Below are 16,951 nucleotides of genomic sequence, written 5' to 3'. Positions count from 1 at the left end.
TCACAAGCCTAATTTGGATTATCGTGAATTGAACATCACTGTCTAAAATGCAGCATGCTTAGAAAAAGGGCCACATGAATAGGATTTGATATATTCAGAAGATTTTCAGTCTCTAAATCTAAGAAACAACAAATTGTTCCATTACATAAACTAGATTTGGCTATTTCAGTGCTTAGCTTTCTGTGGGATACAGTGCCTTCAGAAAGTATTCATAGCCCTTGAAAATGTAAAATGGTTTAAATCTTCATATTTTTTCTTACCCATCTACACACAATTCCCCATAAAGAAAAAGTGAAAACATGTTTTCAGACATTTCTGCACATGTATTGAAAATGAAATACAGAAATATCAAATTTACATAAAATATTCACAGCCCTGATTCAGTACAAGTTAGAATCCCTGTTGGCAGCGATTACAGCTGTGAGTCTTTCTGGGTCTCTAAGAGCTTTGCACACCTGGATTGTACAATATGTGCACATTATTCTTTAAAAAACTCTTCAAGCTCTGTCAAATTGGTTGTTGATCATTGCTAGACAGCCATTTTCAAGTCTTGCCATAGATTTTCAAGCGGATTTAAGATACATCTGTAACTAGGCCACTCAGGAACATTCAATGTTGTCTTGGTAAGCAACTCCAGTGTATATTGGGCCTTGTGTTTTAGGTTATTGTCCTGCTGAAAGGTGAACTTGTCTCCCCAGGGTCTGTTGGAAAGCACTCAACCAGGTTTTCCTCTAGGATTTTGCCTGTACTTAGCTCTATTATGTTTATTTTTACTCTTAAAAACTCCCTAGTCCTTGCCGAAGACAAACATACCTATAACATGATGCAGCCACCACCATGCTTAAAAATATGAAGAGTGGTACTCAGTGTTGTGTTGGGTTTGCCCCAAACATACAGTAACACTTTGTATTCAGGACATAAAGTTAACTTCTTTGCCACGTTTTTTTGCAGGTTTAATTTAGTGCCTTATTGCAAACAGGATGCATGTTATGGAATATTTTTTATTCTGTACAGGCTTCCTTCTTTTCACTCTGTCATTTCGGTTAGTATCGAGTTAAAAAGGACACGTCTTTGTAGTGGCCAGGGCTGGATCTAGGCCTAAGTGAGATTTGGTTGAGGGACCCCGTCACCAAGAGGGCAAGATGTTTTAGTAGACCCCCTCTTGACGGCAGAGAGAGAAAAAAATTACGTTTTAAAGTTCATTTGTAATTCTACCCATTTTGCCATGAAGCGTACAGAAAATGTTGCCGTTTTCAAGGAAGTTTTCTGTAGTTCTACACATTTTGCCATGGGGTGGAGAGAAAATGTAGCAATTTTATAACACATTTCATGCAATTCTGCTCGTTTTGCCATTTGGCAGAGAGGGGTTTAGTGGTTCTAAAGCACAATTTCTTCAATTCTACCCATTTTGCCATGGGGTGGAGTGTTTGAAATGGATATTCTGCCACTTTTCAACCTTGTATTCATCATCTTCATCACAGTGTCTGTTGGTTATTACTGCATTGTCGGAACTAGAAGCACAAGCATTTCGCTACACTCGCATTAACATCTGCTAACCATGTGTATGTGACAAATACAATTTGATTTGATTTGATTTTACATACAGTGCCTTCGGAAAGTATTTAGACCCCTGGACTCTACACACAATACCCCATAATTACAAAGCAAAAATGTATTACAAATAAAAAACAGAAATGCCTTATTTACACCATCCCTATGGTGAAACTTTGTGGTGGCAACATCATGCTGCGGGGATGTATTTCAGAGGCAGAGACTGGGAGACTAGTCAGGGTCGAGGCAAAGATGAATGGAGCAAAGTACAGAGAGACCCTTGATGAAAATCTGCTCCAGAGCGCTCAGGACTTCAGACTGGGGTGAAGGTTCGCCTTCCAACAACAACCCTAAGTGGCTTTCGCCTTCCAACAACAACCCTAAGTGGCTTTGGGACAGGTGTCCTTGAGTGGCCCAGCCAGAGCCCGGACATGAACCCGATCGTACATCTCTGGAGAGACCTTAAAATAGCTGTGCAGCAATGCTCCCCATCCAACCTGACAGAGCTTGAGAGGATCTGCAGAGAAGAATGGTGTGCCAAGCTTGTAGTATCATACCCAAGAAGACTCAAAGTTGTAATCACTGCCAAAGGGTCTGAATACTTATGTAAATATAATTTGTCCTTTTTTTTATGTTAAAGAAATTAGCAAAACATTCTGAAAACCTGTTTTTGCTTATTCATTATGTGGTATTGTGTGTAGATTGATGCGGGGGGGGGGGGGACTATTTAATCACTTTTAGAATATGGCTTTAACCTAACAAAATGTGTAAAAAGTCAAGGGGTCTGAATACTTTCCAAACGCACTGTATGTGAAAACAGCGCGCTTCTAGGATCTGTGGTTAAAAAGATAAGGTCCTAAAAAAGGGCCCCTGGGCACATGCCCCAAGTTTAGATAATTGGCCAGACAAACCTAGTCATCTAAAAATTGTTCGCTGACATGGCTAATTGAGTGACTGTCAGTGACTGACAACACAAGAGGAAAACCTGCTGATGCACAACCACACTTTTAACTTGCACCTTGTGTATTCTACTATTCTAACGTGCAACAGTAAGTTCAGACTGAGATCCAAAAAAAAACACACATAAGCGACTGCTTATGTCGCTTATGCCTGGACCCGGCCCTGGTAGTGACTTGGTACTGATACACCATCCAAAGTGTCATAATAACTTCACCATGCTCAAAGGGATACTCAATGTCTGCTTTTTTCAAGTCTGACTGTAACACAACAAAATGTGGAAAATGTCAAGGGTTGTGAATATTTTCTGAATGCACTATATATCACCCAGAACAAAGGGCCAAATGTACAACCATGCTAAATGTTGTTTCATTCTTGCAGTTACATTTATATCCACTGGAGGGCACCATCAACTCACTAATATTCACTGAGATTGACAGAGACAGACAGTCTTCTGTTTCATTATAATTATGGTTTTATCCAGACAAACCAGTTGACCCAAGATGTGTACACATATAATAGAACACAACATTTATTAACACACATTTATACTTTGCCTACACGTCTTTTGTTCCATCAATTTCTTAGTTAAGCTCTGTGCTTTGTGCCTCTCTGGGGTAGCCTTGTACTAATGATAACACAGCAATAAATTACTTATATAAAATAAATAGTGAAATAGTAGCAAAGAAATCTAATATTCACATGTAAAAATTAGATTTCATCGTCTAGGATATGTTCACATCCAGTGCACGCACGCACGCACGCACACACACACACACACACACACACACACACACACACACACACACACACACACACACACACACACACACACACACACAAACACACCACAATAGTGTGTTTAAAGCGTTTTGAGAAGTGCACGACTACATCCAGTGAGCACTGATAAGTCAAAATGGTCACGGTTCCTAAGTGTACATTCAAATAAGACATTTGGTGTGTTCAATAAGCTACAATACAGTTCTATGACAGTCTTGTTCGGAGATTATAAAGACGTTCTCCATGTAGAAATTATGGGGCTACACATTGGCTGCCTCCCAGGCTTTGACACAATGTCTGGAGTCCCTTTGCCAGATGCTATCCATTTGGAATCTCTCTTTCTCTCTCTGTGTCTCTTTCCTCACTTTCCCTTCTTCTCTCTGTTGTCTGACAGGCCCACTGATTCCAACACAAACAGACACATCCTCTCCCCTCCTCTCACTCCCCTCTCTAATATACTCCCCCTCACTGGGGAAAGCTCTCAGTTTCCTCCCTCCTTCCAGTGCTTTACGCAATGGCCTCCATCTTAATGATAGGGACTATAACAAGAAAGCTTTTTAAAAACAACAAGGACCAAGTTTTAAAGGCCTACCTCTTAGTAAAACGATGTTTGTGTGACCCTGCTACAGTATGTCCTAATTATTTACAGATTATCTTTGTGAGCCCATATGTCCAGTTTCTCTGTCAAATTATTCCACTCGTCCTTTTAGGGCGAGTCAGTCACATCCCGTGTCTGGGAAACTCCTGTGCTGCTGGACCTGACCCTTCCACCTAACTCATGTGCCAGGATAGAGGGTACAAACTGCCTCCTGGAACTCTGTGTAGAGAGTAAACACTCCTAAATGTAATCATCTTCCCCCTGTCCTGTAGGGAGCAGCTGTACAAGTAAAAAACCATCATAGGACAACACAGTGCAGTCGGTGGGAGACAGTGGACCTGTCGGCTCGCCACTTGGTTTTCCTCTTCTTCTTCAGGCTCCTCTCTGGAATCTGTTGCCTGGGTGTGAGAGAGAGAGAGAGAGAGAGAGAGAGAGAGGAGAGGAGAGAGAGAGAGAGAGAGAGAGAGAGAGAGAGAGAGAGAGAGAGAGAGAGAGGAGAGAGAGAGAGAGAGAGAGAGAGAGAGAGAGAGAGAGAGAGAGAGAGAGAGAGAGAGAGAGAGAGAGAGGAGAGGAGAGAGAGAGAGAGAGAGAGAGAGAGAGAGAGAGAGAGAGAGAGAGAGAGGAGAGAGAGGGAGAGAGAGAGAGAGAGGAGAGAGAGAGAGAGAGAGAGAGAGAGAGAGAGACTCTCATAGCTTTTGTATCAAACAGACAACCCTTCTCTAAATAGTCTGTGGTGGTAACATACCTGATTACTCTAACTAACTCGTGGAACGCCTTGTCAACATTCATGGCTGGGTCCTTAGCACTGGTTTCAATGTAAGCTATCTGTAAATTAAAAAGCTCAGAATTGAGTATGGAGATCAAACAATATCTGTAGATTACATACAGTTGCAATAAAATGTATGTGAACCCTTTGGAATTACCTGGATTTATGAATAAATTTGACATAAAATTTGATCTGATCTTCATCTAAGTCAGAACAATTCTATGGACAGATGAAACTACAGCGGGAAAAAAGGCACAGCACACCAACATCAAAACCTCATCCCAACTGTAAAGTATGGTGGAGGGAGCATCGTGGTTTGGGGCTGTTTTGCTGCCTCAGGACCTAGACAGCTTGCTATCATCGATGGAAAAACAAATTCCCAAGTTTAGCAAGACATTTTGCAGGAGAATATAAGGCTATCTGTCTGCCAATTGAAGCTCTACAGAAGTTGGATGATGCAACAGGACAACAACCCAAAACACAGATGTAAATCAACAACAGAATGGCTTCAACAGAAGAAAATACGCCTTCTGGAGTGGCCCATCCAGAGTCCTGACCTCAACCCAATTGAGATGCTGTGGCATGACCTCAAGAGAGCGGTTCACACCAGACATCCCAAGAATATTGCTGAACTGAAACAGTTTTGTAAAGGGGAATGGTTCAAAATTCTTCCTGACCATGTGCAGGTCTGATCCGCAACTACAGAAAACATTTGGTTGAGGTTATTGCTGCCAAAGGAGGGTCAACCAGTTATTAAATCCAAGGGTTCACATACTTGTTCCACCCTGCACTGTGAATGTTTACACAGTGTGTTCAATAAAGACATGAACATTGTTTGCATGTTATTCATTTAAACAGACTGTGTTTGTCTATTGTTGTGACTTAGATGAAGATCAGATCAAATTGTACAACCAATTTATGCAGAAATCCAGGTAATTCTAAAGGGTTCACATACTTTTTCTTGCCACTGTACATGTAAAGTTCACACATTCACTCACACTGTGTTTACTAGCCATCTCCCTCCCCTGATCACTGGGTATTTTACGTAAGTGCAGCAGGTCCACTTTGTTGGCCACAAGAACCATAGGAAAGGATTCCCTAAAAAACAAGGAAAAGAATAATGAATGAATGAATGAACGAATGAATGAATGGGCGGACTAATTAATGCACGAATAACTGAATGAATGAATGACTGTTGTCCTGGCCACGGCCACCAGTGGGAAGTTAAGTAGTAAATCCCACCGGTCCTTCACCCTGAGGATGAGTTGATGGAAGCGGTCCACATGTTCAAAGCTGGCCTTGTCTGTGACAGAGAACACGATGAGGAACCCATCCCCAGTCCTCATGTACTGTTCCCTCATGGCACTGAACTCCTCTTGGCCTGCTGTATCCAGAACTGCAGAGACAAACACATGCACGATCAGACAGGTCCCACATATAACATCTACACTGAGAACAGTGTTATGAATGATCCTGGTTATTCATAAATACGTGTAACTGTGTGCTGATCCCTCACATCTAACAATGGCAGCACAATAATGCTCTCCTTTTTTTCTCTCCTCATAACAGAACATTCCATCTTGTTCTTCAGTACATTACAAAGGTTATTTCTGGGGGAAACGATATAGTACTTTTGGCTAGGTTAACAGGTTGGGCTTTTTATTTGTAATGTACGTGCTATCTATAAATCCATTTACCGTCCAATATGGCCCACTGGGCATCAATCTCAGTGTGTTTGAGGTAGGAGTCCTCGATGGTGGGGTCGTAATCAGGGACAAAGATCTTCTGAAAGAACTGAATGGTGAGCGCACTCTTCCCCACTCCCCCATCCCCCACCACTACCAGCTTATACGTGGGGAGATTGTCACTGGGAACAGCGCTCGTTGCCATAGTGACAGCTATGCTATACCTGGAACACAGAGGGAAGACGGAAGATGGTGTATGTCTGACTGATGCCATTTAGAATGGGCTTTTTGCCCCTCTCTTGCTCTGGACAAAAATACATGACACAAATCACAAATGAAATGGCACAGGTAATAGTGTGGTAATAGATCAATATACATCTTAAATGAATATTATAAAAGCAGAGATCCTTCTTTTTCACTGCAATGCATAGAAAACACTGTCATTTATCTTCCATCCTTTACATGGTTGCTTACTCACTGGGCCAAAACAGTATCATTCTTATGTTGGAATACCCACTCTTTTTTTCCACTGAAAACATCAAACACTCAAACAAGGCTGAGGTCTGTACTGTAGCAGTCTAGTCCTTGTCTGCTGGATCTTTACTGACGTACTAAAGTCAGGGAATCACCCACCCACACACACACGCCATGAGTAAGGAAACCTAGCCTGCAGCTCCATAGAATGGTACTGGCCTAACAGGATGAGGTCACACAGAGAGTTCTTCCTTCCTGCAGTCAACAATGGCGGGAAGTGGATGGTTTCCTTTCTCAGTGGATACTGTGGCCTGCATCGCTGGCCGGAGCCGGAACGGAACCCAGATGCTTGTGGAACTTACAGGCCCTCCAGAACAATATTGTAGCCAGAGAATGGGACAAGGGCAGACCAACCAATAACAATTCTCAGTCGAACCTGGGGCCTGAGGAGACCTTATGATCTGATTTGTCCCCCAAAGTGTTCAGAGCAACAACAAAAACAATTCTTTTTTTTTTACATAAAAGGCTGTAAAAACACCAGGGAATCAGCTCCAAGTGATTTTAATTTAAGAAATCTGTTCCCAAGTATTCCCACGCACAATAGAGAGACATGTGATCTTATACAAACGACAGTGATTTATTAAATTACTGTTTTATATAACATTATAAAACAGTAATTATAACATTATATCTATTTGGTGTCCTTGTGGACAATTTGTAGTCTACAAATGATTTGTAATTATGTTCCAGCCCCCGAACACCAGCTCAAGTACAAATCGTCCCGCGGCTGAATTTAGTTGATGATTTAAGTTATTTTTCAGTTATATGTCGTCAAATGCTGTTCTAATCGCATATTATGTAGGCCTACCTACCCAGCACAACCTGTTGATCGAGGACTATGTTGTCTGGGTGATTCCTTATTTCTCAGACACACTTTGCGCACACATACACCTCATTTGTGATCAGTCAGCTCTGTGATTCATAAATCCCCATTCATCTGTGATTCACAAAATCCCATATCCCCACTGAACAGTTTTGTTTTTATAGTGCCAAATTCGATCCCATAACAAAGTTGAACAATTCTTTGCTTAGGCATAACCAGATAAAGTGCGATTCGGTATTGTAAAATGCCTCGCCATACCATATTATTCCAAGGTATAATTGGACTTTCACACACATTTCAGTAGGATACAGCCATCCGTGACTTTACATCAGAAAACACCAGACATCCCAAAACATCGCAATATGTCGTAGCCGATTAAATAAAATAGCTTACCCCAATATATTTACTGTAAAGTCGCTTGCATGAAGTCACATTTCCTGCCTTCTCATGTTGTGAAGCTGACCTCATTCAGAGCTGTACATTTATATCAAATCCATGTCATATCACAGCTGCTGGAAAGTCCAGCATCTGCCACAAAAATGTAACAGTTACTTTGCGTTGCAACAGCTGATACGATAGGTTTGCTTCACGCGGGAGAAGGGGGGTCAACATTTGTTATTTTAGCGCAAATAAGCCCTTATTTTAATGATTATAGGTCCCATTTAGAGTTTGTCGCGTTTAATTTAAGTGCTTCAATTATTGACTTTCAATGTGTTATGGTTTTAACCTGCCATTTTTGGAGGTAAAGTATAACAACATTTGAACAGCTTCCCCTTGTTGTAGAAATGGAGCGTTCCATAGTGACTCAAGTCCAGATGTGACCATATAAAAATAATTATATTTTCAACCAATGTATAGCCTATTGCTTATTTACAAAGTATCTATAAACGATCTACAAAAACGAATAAATAACTATTTATTATTTACTATTTACTTACTATTACTTACTATTATTTACTTACTATTATTATTACTTACTATTATTTACTATTTGTATCTGTCGAACTGCTTTGCTTTATCTTGGCCAGGTCGCAATTGTAAATGAGAACTTGTTCTCAACTTGCCTACCTGGTTAAATAAAGGTAAAATAAATAAAATAAAATTAACAACTTACAAACTCCCCATTAATCATTTTAAGTGGGCCATACCTTATTGTTACTTACGTGTTACCTAAAAGTGGGCAGTTCTAAATGGGAGTGTACAATAATTGGGATCACTATCAGAGTTTCTGCGTTTCATTTTGAAACTATTTACAATAATCCAGTTATTACCATTAATCTCAAATAGAAGTGGCATGGACATCGAATTGGCCACAAGATGGGAGTATAGGATATTTATTTGCAAAAGTAACTACATGTTTACTAAGCTTTTAATATATCACACACAAACTACATTAATGGAAAAATATTTGAAGTTACCTACAATCTAATAATAATAATAATAGTATTCATATTTCCACCATTTCTCACAATGTAGGCTGCGTGCGTGTCGTGAAACCTGCGCCTCAAATGCCACGCCTACTAGTTTGACAGACATCAACCCCCGTTCAAAAAAATGTGTTGTGGAGTTCACGCCATGTTTCGTTGATGCCCCATGGTTTATGCTTCAGCGATATAAATGATAAACGTCTTCAAACGGGGTTGTCTTTGAATTGAACTACAGTTTGGGGACCGCGGAAAGGAAGTTCTGTTTTTTTGTGTGTGATCATACCTACCTGCCAGTGCTTGCCTTGCCCGCATTACAATGGTTGCGTCCTGTATTGACGTTTGCCTGGGTCCATCATCGCTGTGGTGCTGAAAAGAAACGAACCCGTGCGGCCGTAGCGAGTGCATGCTGCTGCGAACGATGAGGAGGTTTCTGTGGACCTGCAGCGGTTGAATTGCACCACCTCGCCCACTTCTTGATTTTATCCCTCAAAAAACCTGGACTCTACCGGCGCAGTTTATGAAGGTAACATTAAGCAGCCTGCATAATAATAACGTCATGCCATGGTTAGCTTGCTAGCTTGCATAGCACAGCTGATGTAGCAAGTTAGCTAACTAGCTGCCCATCTATCCAGAGACAGTATAGCTACACTTCTGCGTTAGCTGATGCTAGTCTTAGTGACAGTGACAAGTATGTGATGGCCTGGTGGCTAGCTTTCTAGCTAGCTAACATCAATGTGTTGTTATTTTTCTGTCCCTGTCATTATGCCAGTTGACAGCCTTATAGGCTACAGTTAACTAGAATGGAACCGAACAGAATAGAGTGTGCACTTCTAACCTATGTCTGGTTCTGGGAGGGAGTGCAGGCCAGGGGAGAAGGTAGAGGCTAAATATATGTCTGGGTCAATAGATGGATAAACCTCTTTCTTGAATCAGTACACAGAGAGACCCCACTGATTCTGATTACAGGTAGGCTACACACTGTTTTAGCTGGTTGACATAATGAACTCCACTCAGAATTACATACAAGTCTTGTTTGTCTGTAATAATGCTGTTATGACACATATTCATGTCGTATTCATGCTGCTGGATGCAAGACCCCGTGCTCGGGTTCCTATCACAAGAAATATGGACGCTCTAGTTTAGTGCACCGGCTGACTTGATAGAAACACCAGGCTTCTAATCTACCTGCTGCTACAAAGAAAGGCTGAGCGAATAGAGCTTCACAGAAATGGTATCGTCCCTGGAATCTATAGAATCCCCACTGATGTCATCATAATATTCCCTCCCCTGCCTCCTTGCTGACCATAGTGGAATATAGAGGAGCAGCCATTTGCTATCACACAATCTCAACTGTCTCTCTCTCTCTGATAAAGAGCTGCAGGGCTATAGTGGAGAATGACGAGAAAGAGTGGAAAGAAGAGGAGGATTGTATCCTACCCACACGGCTCCATCTCTCCATCTCTCTCCATCTGTCCAAAGCCGCCTCACATTTTTAGAGACTGGGTCAGTTATTGTCAAGTGCAAGGCTTTTTTTGACAGTGCAGTGAATGAGAGTGATGGAGTACATGGGATTTGATTGGGGAGAAGGGGGAGTGTGCTGAAACAGATGAAACCGAGCAACAGAGTGTGTGCTGCAGACAACGGAAAAGTGTGTGGTAAATGACAAACACATATGTGCTCATGAAGCTCTAAAACAGGATGAATCACTAGGGGGTCTACACTGTAGTGTCCCTACCTCCACATTTCGGGGTGGTGAGTTAGTAGCTACACTGCTGCTGGGGCTAAATATCTGAATGAATGAGATGTGTAGCAACAAATGCCAATGGAGCTTTAAGAATGGGAGAGGAGGAAGGAAGGAATCAGGGAGAATGAGAATGGCCTCAAAGGGGGTTCTATCAATGGCAACGCTCTCTAACCTCTAGCTCACAGCCATCGACAACATAATTGTGTTTGTTAGGCTATTCATCATTATGCTCAATTCTGTGTGGGACATATGTTGCAAAGGAATGCAGCTGATTTAATTTGCGACCAAGAATCCTTTTCAGAGTGAATCTCTTCTGTCGTGAACAATGTTGTTTAGATTTGTGCCTAGGGTTAAATTGCTTGTTAGCTACTGTTGGCTTTAGCCTCACAATGTTAAGAAGGCTTACTAGACCACGCACGGAAAAAACTGAGAATAGTGGAAAGAGAGAAAAAAAGATGGCATACGCTCTCTAGTGTCACGCATGAGTGTGTGATCTGTGATGCATGTGTGGTGCTCCACAGTTGATCTAATGATGGTAGCCCTCCAAATGGCATCCTATTCCCAACATAGTGCACTACTTTTGACCAGAGCCCTATGGTGAATATATGCCATTTGGGACTCAGATGTGGTGACTGAGGTCTGCAGAGTGGAAGATCTGAGAAGAAGGGGAACTTCCTTTGTGTGTGGAACATAACCTACCAGGGTTGTGTTCAGTAGACCACACTATAGCAAAACGTGTTGAAACGAAAATGAGTGTTTGTTATTGGACAAGTCCAAGCAGTCCCTCCTTGTTTTAGTCAATTTTTTTCCTGTTTCATGCCTAATGAACATGACCCTTGTTGTTTGTACTGTATTCTCTTGGGGGGAGAGATGTGTCTGAAATGTACACACAGCATGCTAATCCAGTGCTGGAGTGGGTGTGAGTGTTTCAGGAGCCAAGGTTTAATAAAACGATTATGTCCCTTAGCTGTCATAACAGTTGATTGTACACAGATGCTTTGAAGAAGGAATGTAGCCTAAGTACACAAGATTTTTCTGCTTTATAACCCATAGTTATACCGTGTCAGATATGTAACGCTGTCCTGTTGTACTTGGTGTGAAAATACTAAGACAACGGTAGGCCATTATATCACCTGATTGATCTGTAAAGCAATATGTAACCTACTTTATTCAGAGGTTAGGTTACTAACTTCGGTCTAGGGCCTAGGAGTTGCATTGGGATTCAAGGTAGCTCCTCTGCATTTGGCATGGTGTCTGTCTGGTCTCTCCACGCAGCTCCAGCAATCCAGAGCTGTGGCTCTATTACTGAAAGGTCACTCAGCCCCAGAGACTCAGCCTATGATTTGAACTCTGTTATGGTGGGTGGTGGTTTTGGCAGGCGAGCCAGGTTGGAAGCGGGTTACACTGACACTGACACACAGTCTATCTGTTCCCATCCCTCAAGTTCATGGTTATTGGATGGACCCACCCCACACTCAAGGCTAGCTGCCATGGCCATTCACTGCCAACTTTGTGTGGTTGTCCTGGATGCTATGGTGACAGAAAGTGCAGTAAACAAACACAGTGATAGACAGTAAAGGTCAAAGTAGGTATATATGGATCAGTATGTTTATTAGGATTCTACTGTGACTGTTCCATGTGTTGACATCTGCACAGTGGATGTGATGTTTTTGGACTGCAACTTTGTTCAAAGGAGGGCCTACGTTGTAAATAACCTTAGTCTAAACCTGAGACTCATTGGGACATTTGGCTTTTTTCTATTGGTAGGTCGTAAACAAAAACGGTCATGTCCTGAATAGACTTGAGTAGATAATAAGGTCTGATTCAGGCCGGGACAGCTCCACTCCCTAGATATTGTTTAGGCCTAGTTTGACCATTTCATTCAAGAATTCAGAACATGGAAAACATAGACAAAGTGCATGTGAACTGTTAAAAACACATTTAAATAATGGGAAGGATAAACATGATAGAATAATAGCTAGTAGGTTTTGAAGCGTCTGATCCCCCTGATTTAACCTCTAACTGTGAGAAGTGGGGACCCGTGACAGGGTATTGGCCCATGTGGGAGTTCTGGAGACGGGTCCAGTGTGACAACACCGTACAGCGACTCAGCGTGTCTTTGTGTGTTGCACTGTGACATTCACAGGAACACCATTGTCACTGACAAAAGCTCTGCTGCTGGTGTGGCCATTGTTTATTTCGGGACCTTTCTGAGTGCAGTCAATGGATGATGTCATGCAGGAAAAAGGTCAAAGGTGATATAGCCTAGCTTAGTTGTTTTAAAACAATTTCTATGTTTCTGCAGTCACTTTTCTCCCTAAAATTTGATATGATTGTGAAATATGATTTTAATAAGTATTTATCACCTTTCCCCCTGTTATTACAACTTTATAACTCAGAATTAGGCCTAACAGCATCCATCAGAGAGAGAGAGAGAGAGAGTGTGTGTGGTGTGTGTGTGTGTCTGTGGGGACTCTGGTGGGGACGTGAAGACTGCTAACCCTCTTGGGGAAGTCCTCTTTAGTGTGTGTAGCTCTCTTCCTCCCAGCAGTAGTGAACTGGGTCATGCCTCACTGAATCCTTTCATTGTACTGCAGCCTGACTGTAAGAGCATGGACCATAAAGGATCAAGGGCCTTGCATCTGACGGGGATCTCTTTCTAGATATTACTAGAATGAAGTATGACATCATCAGCGTCAGTCACAGATTTAAGGAGGAGTGCGTTGTCTTTATTCTTTTTACTTGATTATGCCGTTGCCGACTGTTTAAAAAGAAAAATGAAAATGAACAACATCTTGAAAAATGGTATACTGGTGTTGAAGAGGAGGCTAACCATTCTCCATTGCAAATGTTTTATTTAACTAGGCGAGTCAGTTAAGAACAAATTCCTACCCCGGCCAAACCCTCCCCTAAACCGGATGACGCAAGGCCAATTTTGCACCGCCCTGTGGGACTCCCGATCACGGCCGGTTGTGATATAGCCCGGTATTGAACCAGGGTCTGTAGTGACACCTCTAGCACTGAGATGCTGTGCCTTAGACCACTGCGCCACTCTGGAACAATGTAATGTATTTAAATGCAGTATAATATAAGGTCCCTAACCCTGCTGTTTTGTTTCTCTGTGTTGCAGAGCCAGTGTGGACAGTAATGACCTCACGCTCCCGGTTGCCAGCTGGCAGTAACGACAATGTCCGAGCATCAGAGCTGGCACAAGACAGGCAGCACACAGAGGTGGTCTGTAATGTTCTTCTGCTGGATAACACAGTTCAAGCCTTCAAAGTTAATGTAAGTACTGTACTATACTACTCCTGGCATCTACACTGACTGTACAGCCATACATCTCACCATAGAAAATGACTGGGTTAGGGCCTTCTCTCTCTTCTCTAGACCAGTTGTCTATCAATAGGCTACGCAATAACCAAGTAGGCCTATAAAGGTAAATTAGACTTTGTTTAAAGGGCAATTCTGCCACTTTTCAACCTCATATTCATTACCTCCAGAACCATACCAGTGTCTGCATATGTGAAAACGCCGTGATTCTATGATCTGTAGTTAAAAAGATAAGGAATGTCTTTTAAAAAATGTTCTCTAACATCACAGGGTAGGATTAAAACTAAAAATTGTGATTTTCGAAACCTGCAGTGAATTTCTAGCCAGAGGGAGGGTATTTTCTTGCTCCCCACAAATCTTAGTGTTTAAAAATGTCATCGGGTAGAACTTTTTAACTTAAATATTTTTCTACAATATGTTTTTCACATACAGTGCATTCGGAAAGTATTCAGACTAGTGATGCACCGATATGACATTTTTGGCCGATAGCGATATCCGATATTTTCCTTGCCCAAAAAACAATACAGATATTTAAAATTTTAGCTCCCTTTTAAGCATTCTAGTACAGTTAAATAGTTAACACACACACATGGACTCAGCGGTCTAAGGCACTGCATCTCAGTGCAAGAGGCGTTGCTACAGTTCTTGTTCGAATCCAGGCTGTATCACATCCGGCTGTGATTGGGAATCCCATAGGGCGGTGCACAATTGGCCCAGCGTCGTCCACGTTTGGCAGGGGGTAGGCCGTCATTGTAAATAAGAATTTGTTCTTAACTGACTTGCCTAGTTAAATAAAGGTTACACACACACACCACACTGACCAAAAGTTATTTTATTGGCATTTATGTATGTCCCCATTACCAGTAAAACATTATCAAAACATATTTATTTCACTTATTTGCTGTGCTGTTTCGTGGTTCATTTGTTAAGTTGTTTAATTCTCAACCAGGATTTCTATGGAACGCCGTTTGGGTCTTTGCGTGTCAAAAAATATAATATTTAACACTACTAGACGTGTCAAATAAGCTTGTTGACCAATCAGGACCTGAATATGACTGCACGTCACCTAATAATTTATCGCGTTCATACATTTTTTACGTAGTTATTACACATTGATTACACTATCACTCGTATTTCATATGTCACAACGATTCATATATACGTATATATATACGTATGCTATGATGCTGGTAAAGTTGTCTCGCACACCTACAGTGCTGGTCATAAAAAAAAAAGCTAGATAGCTCATGGATGCGAACAATGTTCTTCACCAAAAACATAGCAAAACGACATCTGTTTCAGTAGCTATAGTTAGCTCGTTAACTATATAGCTAGGTGTCATCATCTAAAATAACCCTAATTTATAAGACAGTTCTTATTAGATTAATGGTGGTCGGACCCATCTATTTGAAGCTAGCCACAATAAGGATGAGCCACAATAGTGGACTTTGCTGTTAGCCTTCAAAATAAAAGTATGACAGAATTCTACTATTTGTATTCATTTGCATCACTGTCAATGACATACTTCTATTCTGAAGGCAAACCGCAAATTCCACTATTGTGCCTAATCCGTATTGTGGCTAGCTTCACAACACATAACCCGGTCTGGTCGAGGCTCATTAGCCAGATAAAGCTAGCTGGCTGCTTATAACGTTCGCTTTGGGCAACGGGGTTAAGTAGCTGGCTAGCTATTTATTTTCATGAACTTAAATTTCAATAGGCGAACAACAAGTGGCAACCTAGCTAATACTTACAAGGATTCCTAAATCATTGCTAAGAATAATGAAAATGACTGCAGTTTCTACATGGTCATTGTTTTCAGGCAGGTTGTATTGGTGCTAGCAGCTACCCCAGAAGTTGCAGTACAACAAAGTATGCTTTATTACCAACGCGGTATTGTAAACACATCGTTCGTGGCCGGTGTTTGCTTGTTTGCAGACTTTTTTGTACAACTTTGACAGTGCTACTGAATCTTTTTTGACACGCAAAGACCCAAACGGCTTTCCATAGTATGTATGTCGTGAAGCTAATAGCAGTGACGCTATTACTGTGTAACTCTGGTAGGGCAACTTCTGAACGACTAGTCGGCGAAAGCCAACATCACCCACGGCAGAGAACGGTTGATTGCCAAGGGCAATGAATGCCATTATCTTGGCTTTAATCGACTTCGCCTTTGAGTTGTCTCTCTGAAATCGTGTTACTCTTTCAACTGACTGCTCGACTTGTTGACTGCTCAATCCACACAGCAGTCATTACGTCATATACCTACGTTATATAGGTATGCACGTCAGCTTTGACATCGGTTTTGCACTTCCGCGTTAAACTAGACATCAATATATGTTCACCGATATATCTGCATCCCTAATTCATACCCCTAGACTTTTTCCAGATTTGGTTAAATTACAGCCCTATACTAAAATTTATTAAATCTTCTTTTTTCATCATCAATCTATACACAATACCCAATAATGACAAAGTAAACACGTTTTTTGTATTTTTTGCATATTAAAAAATGACAAATAATGAAATATCACATTTACATAAGTATTCAGACCCTTTATTCAGTATTTTGTTGAAGCACATTTAGCAGCGATTACAGCCTCAATTCTTCGGTATGAGCTTGGCACACCTGTATTTGGGTTTCTCCCATTCTGTATTTCTCTCATTCTTCTTTGCAGAACTTATCAAGCTCTGTAAGGTTGGATGGGGAGCATTGCTGCACAGCTATTTTAAGGTCTCCAGAGATGTTTGATCGG

The 16,951-nt window shown here is 41.4% G+C and overlaps 2 protein-coding genes across 3 annotated transcripts in view; one reads left to right on the top strand and one right to left on the bottom strand.

The window, feature by feature from the left end:
• Positions 1-3,014: 3,014 nt before the first annotated feature.
• On the bottom strand, positions 3,015-8,250 carry LOC109890626 (ras-related protein M-Ras). The gene is made up of 6 exons (XM_020482587.2): positions 8,088-8,250; positions 6,350-6,561; positions 5,895-6,048; positions 5,651-5,750; positions 4,632-4,711; positions 3,015-4,284 (listed from the first exon to the last, which is right to left on the bottom strand). The coding sequence occupies exons 2-6, from the start codon at positions 6,540-6,542 to the stop codon at positions 4,185-4,187; spliced, it is 627 nt and encodes a 208-aa protein (XP_020338176.2). The 5' UTR covers positions 6,543-6,561; positions 8,088-8,250; the 3' UTR covers positions 3,015-4,184.
• A 988-nt stretch (positions 8,251-9,238) lies between these two features.
• The window catches only part of LOC109890431 (tyrosine-protein phosphatase non-receptor type 4), a 39,237-nt gene continuing 31,524 nt past the window's right edge, over positions 9,239-16,951 (top strand). Inside the window, exons 1-2 of one of the 2 annotated variants that reach the window (XM_031824462.1) lie at positions 9,239-9,644; positions 13,996-14,150. In XM_031824462.1, coding sequence (XP_031680322.1) covers positions 14,013-14,150 — 138 coding nt within the window. In that variant the 5' untranslated portion in view covers positions 9,239-9,644; positions 13,996-14,012. The remainder of the gene's footprint in view (positions 9,645-13,995; positions 14,151-16,951) is intronic. The other variant, XM_031824461.1, reaches the window with a different exon arrangement.

This window comes from Oncorhynchus kisutch, linkage group LG5 (assembly GCF_002021735.2).
Source record: "Oncorhynchus kisutch isolate 150728-3 linkage group LG5, Okis_V2, whole genome shotgun sequence".
In the NCBI taxonomy this organism is placed as follows: domain Eukaryota; kingdom Metazoa; phylum Chordata; class Actinopteri; order Salmoniformes; family Salmonidae; genus Oncorhynchus; species Oncorhynchus kisutch.
The sequence above is the reverse complement of the archived record's forward strand: the minus strand, read 5'-3'. Positions and strand labels throughout refer to the sequence as shown.

Bases quoted from the DNA above. Each gene is read 5' to 3' on its own strand.
- LOC109890626 (XM_020482587.2), bottom strand. From the start codon at position 6,542: ATGGCAACGAGCGCTGTTCCCAGTGACAATCTCCCCACGTATAAGCTG. The intron at 5,751-5,894 runs GTGGGATTTACT...CTTGTTTTTTAG, and splicing joins ATCCTCAGGGTGAAGGACCG to GGAATCCTTTCCTATGGTTC. The intron at 4,285-4,631 runs GTATGTTACCAC...TCTCACACCCAG, and splicing joins GAGTTAGTTAGAGTAATCAG to GCAACAGATTCCAGAGAGGA.